The sequence below is a fragment of the Gouania willdenowi genome, chromosome 8 (genome assembly GCF_900634775.1).
Source record: "Gouania willdenowi chromosome 8, fGouWil2.1, whole genome shotgun sequence".
Taxonomy (NCBI): domain Eukaryota; kingdom Metazoa; phylum Chordata; class Actinopteri; order Blenniiformes; family Gobiesocidae; genus Gouania; species Gouania willdenowi.
In genome coordinates this window covers 17,556,044-17,570,093 of record NC_041051.1, presented here as the reverse complement: position 1 = coordinate 17,570,093, position 14,050 = coordinate 17,556,044, and the positions used below count along the sequence as shown (strand labels likewise).

Sequence of the window (14,050 nt, the reverse complement as noted above, 5' to 3'; positions counted from 1 at the left end):
GTTAAAGGTTAAAATGTATGTAACCATTTGGTTAATAATAAATGCTGACTATTGTTTTCTGATTGAGTAACATCAAGCCTTTTCTCACATTCCACACTACAAAATAAGTATGTATGACTTGTGCTGATATTGTATGGCATTGATATCGGTATCGGCCAATACGCAGCGCTACAATATCGGTTTCATATTGGAAGTGAAAAAGTGGTATCGGGACATCCCTAATTATACTGTCTCAGAGGGCTTATACTGATTCCGAGGGGAAATTCTAACTCTACGGAGTTTAGCTTATATCCATCCCCATTTGCATTTTCTTTTAGAAATGCAGTTTATATTTTGTTATTATATTGGATTTGTAACGTAAAGTCTTTTTTTTTTTTTACCAAAAATGTGTTGAGGGTTTTTCCATAATTAAAGGAATAGAGAACGATTCTCCCGAAGTTTAGAAAAGATACGCAGAGGGCGCATGTGTGCGAGAGAGAGCGTGCACGAGCCCAGTTTTCCTCATGCACAGCTCTGTTTACAAGTTGGAGTCGGCATTGGTCATACAGGCATACCTTTCAAAAGAAGATTTGCACTTTTCCCACTATGTGAGACTCGCCACCGGTAAGTGTAAATCCATTTTCAAAGGACCCGGTGCACCCGAGCACGAGCACGTAAGACAGCCTTACGTGAACATATCACCACAATGATTGACAATTAGGAGGACCAATAGTCTTGATGATCCACCTGGAAGTTGAAGCCAAAATAACATCATCCACAATACCTTTAATAACTTGGGATGTAACACTTGAATTTCAAAATAGTTTTAAAAAAGGGATTAAGCTTTAAGTTTTAGTCATAGCCAGATTAACGCAAAGCCAAATTAGACACGTGCCTAGGGCCCGACTGGGGGGGCCCCAAGTTGTTTTTCTTAATGTTTTGTTACATTAACGCCAGTCAGTTAAGTCCAGTGCGGAGGTTAGCCAGTCAGGACTAAGCGGGACAATTAAAGGTTCCATATCATGCTATTTTTCACCCATCTCCATTTGTTCTAAGAACTCCAAAAACATCATATTTGAGGTTTATTTTCTCAAACTTGCCTGTTTTCCAGAGTTTTAGCCTCTGAAAAGTCACTTTCTGAGCAACTCTACACAAACAGGCTGATTTGCGGCCTACTTATGCATATTCATGAGTGGGCGTGTCTATAGATGGGACACTGACTTCCTCCTCTCCGCACGGTGACGTAGGGCCAGAGGACGGCCCGCCCTCCACCCACTCACTCCGTAGCTGAGCTCATGCTGCTTTATATTATGAGACAGAGCGTGGGGGAGGGGCGTTCGCCGATACATACATAGACTGTAGAAAATACATACATAGCACTGCGTGAAGGACGCTGAAATGCTCACCTTCGTGGGCGTGTCTGTTTACATGTCAATCACGGCAGAGAGCTTCCTGGAGGCGCGGCTTCTCCAGCTCAAATTCATCATCAAAGTGGAAACGCGTCATCAAAATGGAGCGAGGTGTTTGGGCTCACCCTGCAGTAAGAAAGGAGCAAATCACCCTCTAACTAACGATTGACGGAATCAATAAAAAAAAAACACTGGGCATGTGTATGAAGCCCTAATGGCACTTTTATCGTGTTTAAAGCACAGAAAAGTTGATTTAGCTTAGCATGGGCCCTTTAAGCTAGCAGGCAGCCTGGTCGTTCTTTGAGTACGCTAACATTCAAGATGCTTCAGGTGAAGCAAAACGTAAAAAGAACAAAAATGAATGATTTCTGGAAAGAAACATCAACGTCCCCTTTCTCTTTCCCTTCCTCTGTGGTTTACAGATACACAACCATGTGGGTGTTTTCAGAAGCAGTTTCCTCGAACAGACACAGATGAAAGGAAAGTGAGACAGTGAGTTAAAAAAAACCACAAAAAAAAAAAAAAGCTGGTAAGACTTGTTGTTCTCACAGGTTGCAATATGTGACAGCTTTTTGTCTTCTTTCAGTGAGGCGCTGAACGATGGGAGTAGGTTTAATAGCGTGTGTGAGGAGCACCTGCTACACCTTCTGCTCAGCCTGCCTTAATTTGTCACTCAAATTGCAATGGCCTCCGTGTGTCGTCTGTATAAAAGCATTAGTTACCTGAAAGCAGGACACTTTTATCCACAGTGTGCTTTTACTGAGTGGGTGAAACCACTTAACCTTCAGTTCAGCTTCACGTGTCACAGTGGGTACGAAATACACTTTAGTTACATAGCAGAACGGGGAATTTATATCCACTGCTTAAAAAGAGTGACCCCACCAAACTGGCACTTATAGCCAGTTTTTATTCCATTGCTGCTTCCTTAAAACTGATATCCAGAGTTTCTGAGAAATCTATGTTTATGTATGATTCTTTTGAAATGCAAAAAAATACCTAACTAGTCTTTTACTATGGTCTACTGCCGGTGGTCATTCATATACATTAATGTATATAAGTCCTGCCTTCATCTTATAAATCCCGATACAAATAGAAACGATCGCCAAGTGCCCCCAGCCAATAGCGAGGACTGTCAATCAAAGTAAATGCACGTGCTGCGTAAACTGAGCACGGAAAGAAGGTATCACACTGAGCAGCATAGCGTCATGGAGGAGCGCTCCGAAACTCCAAAGGTGCCAACGTATAAACCTTCTACTAAAAGACAAAATAAAAGTCTGGGCACAAAGCTTGTGGATAAACATCTTTGTGACCACAACAGGATTCATCTCGGAGCTACTTTTCAAAGGTGGAGGGACTTTTAAAAGGATTCCAAACGGACCAGGATTTGGCCAGGTAATAAACATGTTTTAATCAAAAGTTACTGTATGGCACTCTAACAATAAATGTGTAGTTTTTGTAGTTATGCGACTTGGTTATGTTTTGCAATGCGCTTGCACAAATGTAGAGGCGTAGCGTCAGGTAGATTGACAGAGGCAGGGGAGGAAGTAGAGCTGTTGAGGGCGGGACATCGAGAAGTACTCTCAGAAACTCTGGATAGGAGCTTTAAAAGCACAACAGAATAAGACAATTTCCCTCAGAATAGACTTTAAAGTTCTACTGCTGGTGTATAAATCTGTGAATGGGTTTGGAATCCATAAGTGAGATGTTAGTCAGGTATGAACCCAACAGGTCTCTCAGATCTATGGACACAGGTCAGATAGTGGAGATATTAAATAATTATTAAATGCGAATGTTAAATATAAATATTAATGTGAAATGTAAATCATAAATGTTAAATTTAAATGTCACGGGTAAAACAAAATATTTAGCTAATATGCAAATTCACTGGAATGAGTTTTTATTTTGGTACTTACAGTGAATTTGTATATTAGCTAAATATTTTGTTTCACCGGTTTGATTTAACACTTATATTTACCATTTAGATTTAATATTTAGATTTAGATTTAACATTTAAATGTAACATTTAGATTTAGATTTAACATTTAGATTTAGATTTCAATTAAACATTTAGATTTAGATTTAACATTTAGATTTTTATGTGAGAAGAAATATCACACATTTCACAAGTATTGCTGTAAATCTGGTCAAAAGTAACATTTCTCACATTTTTTTTAAATGTCGTTTGTTGCTAAATGTTGCAAAAAGTTGCTGCTTATTTTAGCAACTTTACAGATGGCGCCTCACGTGTATAATTGAGAGGGAGATTTTAATCATGTTATTATTTATTTAATGTTTTTACTGCTTTACTGCCTTGTCTATGAAATACACTATACAAATAAAAATGTCTTTCCTTGCCTTTGGGGATAAACATTAACTCTATACACATTTGTCTTTGATAAGTGCACAATGTATATTTTATTGAACATAAAATACAAAAAAACATGTTTTTAATTAAAGAAACAATGTATTCAACCACTCTAAATACAAAACAATTAAAGCATTGGTAGCTTCAAAGAATCTGATTTTTTTTTTTTTAGAAGCAACTTGTTTTAAAATAATGCATTTCATCTCCTTTTTGTCAAAAGGTGAAAATACTTAATAACCTTAATATTCATAGCATAAAGGCACCAAACACATTCTCCATTGCTTGATAGACGACCACTTTTTGTGTGTTAGTGACATTGACAAACAGAGCATCATGCTTTTCAAGGTAGAACACTCCACCCAGGAAACTGTTCTGTCTGTAATATTTATTGGAGGGAGGAGAGTAATTCCTGGACAGCAGGAGGGAAATGCTATGCTCTGCATAACGAACAGTATGCTTCTGAACAGAATGGTAGAATGTATCACTGTCAGTGAAGAAAACCTTGGAATAAATGAAATAATAGCCTTCTTTCTGAATGACGAGACGTTTGTTTTCGTAGTCGATTTCATGGAGGAGAGGTTCGCCGTTCACGTTCCATCCCATAACATGTTGATCCTGATGTGCCTCTGGTCCACCTGGGACACAAACCCAAAACGCAAATGAGTGAGTGGCTCATATAAGGCCTTGTGCAGAGTAGCAACTTAATGCCTCGTTCAGATTGTATTTATGAATGAATCGTGCCAGGGTTGGGGTCAATTATAATTGTAATTGATCATTAATTACATGTATGACTTAATTAAGGGGCCAAGCCCGCGGGGCTTGGGGTTTAGTCCAATCAGCGTGAAACTTGGCACGTAGAGTCTTGAGTTGAACCTGATCTAAAGTTGAGTAAAGAATTTTGTTCGGTCAAAATATGCGCAAATTATTAACGGGTATGACCTTGGGTCACTCCTGAGGCCATATCTCAAAGTTAATCACAATTGGTCAAAGTGGGCGTGGCTTATTACATCATAAACAACAAACATTCATATCAGCTGAAGTATTATGTTGAGGGATGTGAAATTTACAGGGTATATATAGAAGAGCATACAGACCACCCATACCAAAAAGTGTGCCACTAGGTGGCGCTATAATGGATGCAAACGCATTTTGGCCTGTAATGCTAAGTTCACACCGGATGCTTCACAAAATGTCCGTACGTCCAGATCACATGCAAAGTAAATGAACAGATGCGTCCCAGATGCGAAATCCTTCCAGTGCGGCAGTGCGATGCGATCCGCACGTCAAGTGCGTTGGCCGTGCGAGCGCGCTTGCGATTTTACACATATCCGCACATTCGCAAGAGTTGAAAATATTGAACTCCTGCAACTGTTTCGCATGACGAAAGCCAATCAGAGTCTTTGTTGATGATGACGTCAGGCCATCAACACAGACACCGGTCTGTTCACCCATTCAACCATGGAGTAGAAGCTGTGTGTGACCACCTGGAGCTGTATGACACGGCCTTTATAACAAGGACCAAACTAGGAAGGAGAATCGGCGAGGAGGTGGTAGTAGCAGATAAAAGTTCTCTCTGTAGTTTTCATCTTTGAAAGTCGGCACTGAGCTAGGATTACATTAGCCGCTAATAACATCGGCTTTTTTCTCTGGTGGTTTATGTTTATGAGAGGAGGTATAGTGGTATACTGACACCAAAAAAAAGTTCAGACGCCCACACCAAAAACAATATTACCAATAATGTCATTGATAAGGACGACTAACAAGGAAACCAATAGATGAAAGATATAATATATTTATATATAATATATATTTTAGTGTATTTTACAGCTGATTTAAGACATGGGTCAAAACTGACCTATTATCATTTGAGATGCTAACGGAAAGCTAACTCAGTAAGAAGGGTAAGTTTTATGGGGTTATTTATCGAAAGGTTTAGTAATTGTGATTAATTGGAATTTATCTTTAATAATTGAGAATGTCATTGTAATTGATTTTCAGGGGGAAGAAATAATTGTAATTTTAATTGTAGTTAGAAAAAAATGACTGTCACCATAATCATAACTGAGTTGTAATTGAAAATGTATAACTAAAGACATAATTGTAACTGAAAAATGTAATTGACCCCAACCCTGACACAGGTTTACCTGCCAAATGTGCAGCAGGTTTCTGGTGTAGAAGAGCATTTAAGCGCGGCTTAGTTGCAGAAAAAACATCTTCATCTGTGAAAATGCAGAAGAAAAAGGTGTTAGTTTCACAAAAAATTGCATAAATCTGGGTGATGTTAAAGATAAAATGCATCGGATGTACCTGCTACTTGCTTGGAAGACATTGCACAGCTGTCCTGCTGTATGGGAACAAACACATTTCATCTTTAAATGTGCAAAAAGCTTTGATTCTTCTGGGTAATGAAACCAAGTAGTGGAGAAAAAAAAAACCTGCCCCAAATGTCACTTCACAGTCCAGCTTTCACACTGTTGCAAAGACCACAACGTAGGTTGTTTTGGTCTTTGCAGATCTGAGGCACAAAGTAGAAGACACACATGCAACAGGAAATAGACCACTTCCTGTGCTTCACCGTCCTTTGTTTGTTCAATGTGTCGGTATCTGCTCGTGAAGGCCAAACGCAGGCGTTTTCCAACATCTAAGCTTTACCTTGCAGCAGTGCTGGAAACTCCACTGAGTGAGCAGAGAGCAGCATGCTAACTGTCACTATTATACATCAACTGTATAAATCCCTGCCACTCACTTGGATGTGGTTAAAGTTGAGAGTTGTCGTAGTAGTAGTAGTAGTTTATTTCTTTGGTTATTATAAACATTTAGAACACGTCGCATGTTTTCAGATACAAGATTACAATAAGAACACATGTACTTTAAGTATTTTAAGAGCTAAATGATACCTGACCGATGGGGTTTAGGCTGAAATCAATACTGCCTATTCCCATTTACTCTAGTCTAGTAGATATGGTCTAGAGTTCGCTAATATTATCTATTTTTACTCCATCTTCACGATGACAAACAAGATTTCATGATAGGATTTTCATCATTCCAACAGGATTTGTACATTTCACAATTTACAGTTTGCATTTTCCAAAAATAGTAAAAATTCAAACAATGTTCATAAAGTTTTGTCTTTTTATACAAAAAATTCTTTCACAACCACAAAAAAATTTACTTGTAGGATTTGATGCCAGTGATTGAAAAAATGAAAAAATATAATCATAGTGAATATGTAATAGGTTTTTAACAATGAGCATTCTCAAGGGAAATTAGTAGATTACATTTTAAATATACATTCAAACTTTGAGATATAAGATTAATCACCATGTATAATAAAAACCATGTGTTTCTAAAATCAATAAACAACATTTTTTTTTTTTTTCATTTTGAATGAAAATGGTTTGATGAATGAGATGAGTTTTTTGGGAATCGATGATACTCACATATTTCGACTGATGCAGAGAGTAGATGAAGAAGGCTTCAACGACCAAGCCACACAGTGCGAGGGTCACCAGTATGAAGAGCAGAACCTGTGCCACCCCACAGCTCCTCTGTGCTCTCTCCCTCTTAGGCACTGGAGGAGCCCTCGCACCATAGGTGTCCACCATGAACACAGGGGGACCCCCACCCTCAGCCATTTCTTTGGTGCGCACTCTGTGGCTGGACTGGGACATCACTGTGGACTGATCGAGTTCAAACCAAAGCTGTTACAGAGACGCAACAAAATGCACAAGGTTTAGACGCGTCAGTGATGCAAAATGGGTGGGCTCGCTTCTGGTTGTCTAGATGTCTCAGGTTAAAGAGTCAATTCAGACAGGGAGAGAGAGAGTACTCACCAACACGTGACACGCCTACACATTTATGTGGCTTGGCCTAAGGTCTGACAACACACAGATCAACTTAAACATCTTTACCTCTGATTTTCATTTTCTATACTTACTTTATCCAGTGTGAAGATACAAAGGAGAAAGCAAGGAACTCCATCCAGGAAGGTCACAGGGTTCAATTCAATTCTGTTCATTTTTCTTCTGTTTGGTTAATGAACAGTGGAATGTGCAACATGCAGCAACATTTGGGATCCTTGTACTTTTCTCAGGCTTTTTCTGTACAGATAGTGGCTGTAATGTCACCTGAGATTATTCTGTTCATAAAAATAGTTACTTAAATCTTTTGTATTATAATATTGGGTTAATTCATTTGTGGTCAGCGTGAGAGAAATGAGGGGCCTCGCTATAACACCATGGCAAAATGAACAGGTCAGTTTTAAAGTGTTTACACTGGCTCCCATGTTGATGTGGAACAAACTGGACTAATGTCAACATTTTTAAATCCATTTCGAAAGATTTTCTTTTCTCTACGACTTTTAACTGAAAGGAGGTTTTTTAATTATTTTATTGTTATTTCATACTCTGTTCAATGTTGTAATTGTTGAATTTTAAATGTATGTTTTCTGTTGTACTTTTCAACACATTGAATTGGCTTCTGTATGAAATTATAGTGGCATGATCAACTCTATCATCAGTGCTCTGAATTAGTTAGAAAAACACCTTTTATTTCTAAAAAAAACACCAACACATCACAAATGATTGAGTTTAGTGAGCGATGCAACAACTTTTTGGTTGCATGAGTTACAAATATATCCTCAGGAAGTGCACAGTCATTTAGACACTGATGCATTGATAATGCTACTGTATAGGAGTTAAGCTTAAAAAAAAAAAATCAATCAACAACATGTTTTTATTTAAGATATTTACGGTGAATTTATGACTTTGTGAGCACTGCAGCACGCGCGCACACACACACACGCACACACACTGCTCCTTTGCTTGATTAAAGTGGACTATGCTCTGCCACCAAGGCACGATGACTTCTCCAACAGCTCGGCTCTGTTTGTCGGCATGTTTAACTCTGACAGGTTTGACTGTGGCTTCGGGGCTCAACCAGGGGACAGAGTTGACCTTTCTGATCCCTGCTACCTGCACCGAGTGTTTTTACCAAACTGTGGCCACAAATGACAGCATGGAAGTGGAGTACCAGGTAAACGTTCCTCTTGGTTTCCTTATCATTGTTCATTCATCGTAGACTGTCTACTTCACTCATTGTAAATGGTGAATATTACACTCAAAAAATCATGCACTCGAGTTGGACTTTGGTCTTTAGTGCTCTTGAATGTCTCTTTAACAATAAACAGAAGAAATTTCAAAGCTGCTTTTTTTTTTTTACCTGAATCAGGAGTCACGCATAGAAATATAACATAATAAGAATTAGGTTTTTTTAAGTAAACTGTTGACAAAAGCCTAAAAGAGACCATAAACCTTTGAGTCCATAGTGCTAAAGATATTTTTTTCTCATGCACCCCTGACCCTTTCTCCATACATTGTGTAACTCCACCATGACTTAAAGCTGATATCCGGACTTTCTGAGAAATCTATGTTTATGTATGATTCTTTTGAAAAGCAAAAAATACCTAACTAGTCTTTTACTATGGTCTTCTGTCGCTGGTCATTCATATACATTAATGTATGTAAGTCCCTCCTTCATCCTATAAACTCCTATACAAATAGAAACGATCGCCGAGTGTGCCCAACCAATAGGCTTCGACTTCCTGTTTTTGAGACTGTCAATCAAAGTGAATGCGGAACTGTGCACGGAAACAAGGCCGTGAGTCACAACAGCAAACATATATTTTTGGCTCTTACCTGACCCATAGACCTATATCAATGTGACCCGAGGCAACCTTGTTCCGTAATGCGCGTGCAGAAAAGTAGAGGCGTGGCTTCTGGTAGATTGGCAGAGGCAGGGGAGGAAGTGAAGCTGTTCAGGGCGGGACATCAAGACGTTTCTCAGAAACTCCAGATATCAGCTTTAAGCATAGGCGGAGTTTGAGATTCTTGCCGGGGGGGGGGGGCAAAAGAAAAATAGAAATATATAGATAGACCGTCTCGAGAGTTGTGCCAACCACAATGTGTGTAACATATAATAAAGCAAAAAATATTAGCAACATAATTGATAATGTTGACAACAAAAATTTGCGTTGCCACGTTGTTTAATGTTATAAATTCATGATAAAATTAAGCCGGCAGTACTGCTGGGGGCAGTGTCGCTTCACCATTTACATTGTGAAGAAGAATTGTGCAACAGAAGAAGAACCAACCTAAAGTCTCAATAGTTTTGGACCATTTAACTAAAAACTTATACTACACACCTGGTAGAACTTCTGTGACATGAAACACTTAAAATATATTGAATGTACATTATATAAAGATTTGTTGGGTGGGGGGGCGGGGACTCCGCATATAGATTGTGTTCTGATGTTTTGGCCATTTCAGATGTCGAATTTTATCTTCTAAATACCGTAGTTGTGTAACAAATAATTGATCTGATAAAATTGGTAAAAATCAGATATTGAGCATAATTCTATAAATAATCCTGATAATTGATCAACGTTTCCATGTACCACATGCTTTCTGTAGCCTAGAAACCTCAACATTAGTATACAAACTAATTCAAACATTCATACTGCAATGTGAACTATCACCTTAATGATCAGGTGGTACTCGCTAGGTTGCCAAGTTTGCACTCGGAGTGTATATTAAAATATATTTATAGGCTTGTCCATGTGTTGCAGTTTCCTTTTACAAGACACGTCAGGCCAATTTGTAGCCAATAGAGGATTAGGGCTTTACATGGCTGCTCTGACGCCATTATTGTGTGAATATTAGTGACTGTAAAGGGCTCAGAAGCTTTTTAAGTGCGACATAAATGAAGTCAATTTACGATAGACTTGGAATTATAGATGTGACACATCAGGAGTGGATTCTCCAGTGTTTTGTGTGTAACTTTTGCTCGAGTATAACTTTCCTCTACAGGTGATCGCAGGGTCTGGTCTGGATATTGGCTTTGCCCTCATTTCACCCAGTGGGATTCGCCTGGTCTCTGACTTTAGGCAGTCTGATGGCGTTCACATGTGAGTGATTTACCTGCAGTATTTAGTGCATTTAAACCCTTTCCACCCTGTGTGTAAGTGCAGACCATTGACGATGGAGGGTGAGAAGCATCTCTGTTGGCAACTAAAAGGTTGACCACAAACAAATGTTTCTCTATATCCTAGTTTCCCAAATGGGGTACGCAAATTCTCATATGTGAAAAAAAACAACATTGGAAACTACAATATAGCAGTAAATAGACCAGCAGTCAGGAGCCTTCATGCATTACCACAAATTACACATTGGCCTATATAAGACTGCCCTCTAGTGGTGAGAAAAATGAAAACAAAATACAGAACAAGACTTTGCGTGAACTATTCAAGCCAAATTCAGCCAAATTTTGAAGAGTTATGTCCTCTCAACCTCATGTTTTTCATTACAGTTGTATTTCACAGTTTCAGGATGATGAATATGTTGTATAACTGCTAATGTTCAATCAACAAATGTTTGGTAGATTTCTTTTTCCAAAATAAAATAGATTGTTTCTCACTAAAAATGCCAGCAGGCTAGTTCATTAACACCCCTATTATCCTCAAACAGTACAAACACATTTTACCCTGGAGGTCAATCTGACCTCAGGGATATTTGCCTCCAGAAAATGATTTTCAGAAAATTGACCAAGTTTTTGCATCAGGCACTTTGTTCATTTGTTGAATACATAAATAACCTCTTGATAATGAAATAATAATGTCTACTCTAGCTCCGCCATCAGGTCAAACTTTTAAATTATAATCAATTTATCTTGAATAGTTTTCATTCAAATCTTCTCAAATTTATTGACAACATTAATCACCACAAGAATACAAACCTTATTGGTCACAGACCGTTTTACGAAGCTAAAACGGCTTCAGGTCAAATTGAGCCCAGAGGAACAGCAATGACATGGTACAGCACTATGAAAAAATATCATAATTATTTTATGCTTAGTTACAGTAATTGTAACCATCAATTAAAAAAATTCATGAAAATTGTCTACTACAGTTTTTAGAATGATAAACAATGAATGGGGTCAACTTGACCCCAAGGATAATAGGAGGGTTAAATAAATGATAATTGAGTAATGTTGATTGTGTGCTTACAGATTATTATTCTTTATATATATATATATATTATTCCGTAACAGGATAGGTAAAATTCAGGGACAATTTTTACCTTAGGGATACATTGTATATGACATTACATTATGTTTAAGTGTGCAGAAGTAGGGGCTACATGGCTTCAGGTTAAATGTTTGGGAACCACTGCTCTATAGAAAGTACATTCCAGAATATTGTAGACAAGATCTGCTGACATCCTCCTCCTGTGTGTTATTTAATCTCTTGCAGCGTGGACGGAACAGAGGACGGAGATTACGGGTTATGCTTTGACAACAGCTTCAGCAAGCGGTCAGAGAAGTTGGTGTTTCTTGGGGTAATGATCAATCCTCAGAGCAGCACAGCTCAGGAGTGGCCCGATGTCACAATAACAGAGACCATGGTGGAATACAAACTGGAGGAGTTTAGGGTGAGGTGTCCCCACCCCCCCCCCCACACATCAATGCTCTCTCTATAGAATCACACAAGTGTCATCCTCCCTATCGCCCTCCTCTAGATGACAATGGATCAGGTACATGTTCACCTGGAGAGGAGCAGACAGCTCCAGGCCTCACTGAGAGCCTTTGAGGCCAGGGATCGCCACCTGCTGGAGGACAACCTGTGGCGAGTGTCCTTCTGGTCAAGTCTCAACATGTTTGTTATGCTACTTGTTGCTGCAACTCAGGTTTATACCTTACGTCGACTCTTTGATAGTAACAAATTGGTCCGCACATAAAAAAACATCCGATAAAGCAGAGTCGGCGCCAGGCGGTATTTAATGGGGGGCATTAGGAAAATTGCAGGGGGCACAAAAACCCTCCGCCCCTGCAGGATTTTATCTTTCAAATTGCATTGATTATGAGACATCTTTATTTAATTTTGGGAAATTATGAGAAATATTTTCAGGAAAATTGAGTCCTTTGAACAATTTGAGATTTAGAATGACTGCAGTCATGTGAGACAAGCGTGGGAAAATTGTGATCCTCCTTATATTGTGGAGTTACATTAAATTAGTGTATTTAGAAGGGCTGAGATAATCTACAACTGAATTATTTGGTAAAATACACAAAAATTCATATTTTTTCTGTCATTGTTTACTTTATCCTGCGGCCCAGATTTGGCCACCGGGCCTTGAGTTTGTCACTGGGATAAAGATCATCTGTGAAGATAATTTAATGCTTTAATGCACTCACTGCAAACTGCTGATTTATGTTTTTATTTATTGTTGATTCTATTCTCATGTCAACACATGGCAATAGGTCCACAGTTGTGTTTATTTTGTATTTATATTCATCTATGAATCAATTCAATAAATCAATGATTGTTTATGTAGTTTCCTGGACGCCATTCTGGGCAATAGAAAGCGACAATTGCTGTCCAACAAAAGCTTTATTGACTTAAACAAATATTTGGCATTGCTATTTAAAACTAATGGCTTTGTTAAATAGAGGGAGCATCCAAACAGAGAGGTGAACATTTAAAACAACTTTAGTGAAAAATACGGTCTGCCACGAACACATTTACGTGTACGTTTCTTTATCTTTTCTGATACACCATCAGGTTAAACAGGCAACCAGTGACTTCATCCCGATTCATTTCAGGCTGTGTCAGCACCACCTTTATATGAACCCATTTTTCACTGAACAAAATTGTGCTAGAATAACTATTTTGAACTGGTCTGCTAAATGGTGTTTCAGTGATTCTGCATTTGTCTGATATTAAAACACAATATTTGACATCACCTACAGTAGCAGGAACTAACAGGCAATCCTTCACCACTAAAACCTCCTCAGCACTGAGATTTCTTCAAGCAGACACCTAAAAAACCCGAGTGGTTCTTCTTTTCCTTTGCTGATGTCATGAATTTCTTGACAGTTGGGTCAATGTCACCACTGGGTTCGGCGAGGAGTTGGGCGCCTGTGCAAGAACAATCAGCGAACATTAATCTGTTAACCGTGTAACATCTTATCAAAAATGTGTGCCAATCATCACCATCAGACAAACAAATACATATAATTAAGTATTAATATAGATGGGTAGAAAATTAATGATGTGCTCCATTAAATACATCATAGTTGGAAGTTTTCATTTCTGTCTTTAAACAGTGTTTTAATGTAGAAATGTGTTTAAGGGTCAACGATGATATTTAATAAAATATAATCGATTTAGAATATTTTTAAAGATATTTTCAAAACAATTGTGGCCAGACTGTCACACTATTTGACACTTTAAACCCCTGCT

The 14,050-nt window shown here is 38.4% G+C and overlaps 3 protein-coding genes across 3 annotated transcripts in view; 1 reads left to right on the top strand and 2 right to left on the bottom strand.

Annotated features, from left to right (window-relative positions):
- Positions 1–3,773: 3,773 nt before the first annotated feature.
- Positions 3,774–9,287, bottom strand: tnfsf14 (TNF superfamily member 14). The gene is made up of 4 exons (XM_028454963.1): positions 7,194–9,287; positions 6,061–6,097; positions 5,898–5,972; positions 3,774–4,388 (listed from the first exon to the last, which is right to left on the bottom strand). Exons 1-4 carry the CDS (start codon positions 7,422–7,424, stop codon positions 4,000–4,002), a joined length of 732 nt encoding a protein of 243 aa, XP_028310764.1. The 5' UTR covers positions 7,425–9,287; the 3' UTR covers positions 3,774–3,999.
- tmed1a (transmembrane p24 trafficking protein 1a) lies at positions 8,544–13,137 on the top strand. The gene is made up of 4 exons (XM_028454964.1): positions 8,544–8,787; positions 10,620–10,717; positions 12,062–12,239; positions 12,327–13,137. The coding sequence occupies exons 1-4, from the start codon at positions 8,593–8,595 to the stop codon at positions 12,543–12,545; spliced, it is 690 nt and encodes a 229-aa protein (XP_028310765.1). The 5' UTR covers positions 8,544–8,592; the 3' UTR covers positions 12,546–13,137.
- Positions 13,138–13,183: 46 nt separating this feature from the next.
- The window catches only part of dnm2a (dynamin 2a), a 32,748-nt gene continuing 31,881 nt past the window's right edge, over positions 13,184–14,050 (bottom strand). The window contains exon 22 of the mRNA XM_028454902.1: positions 13,184–13,726. Within this exon, the coding sequence (XP_028310703.1) occupies positions 13,696–13,726 (31 nt within the window). The 3' untranslated portion in view covers positions 13,184–13,695. The remainder of the gene's footprint in view (positions 13,727–14,050) is intronic.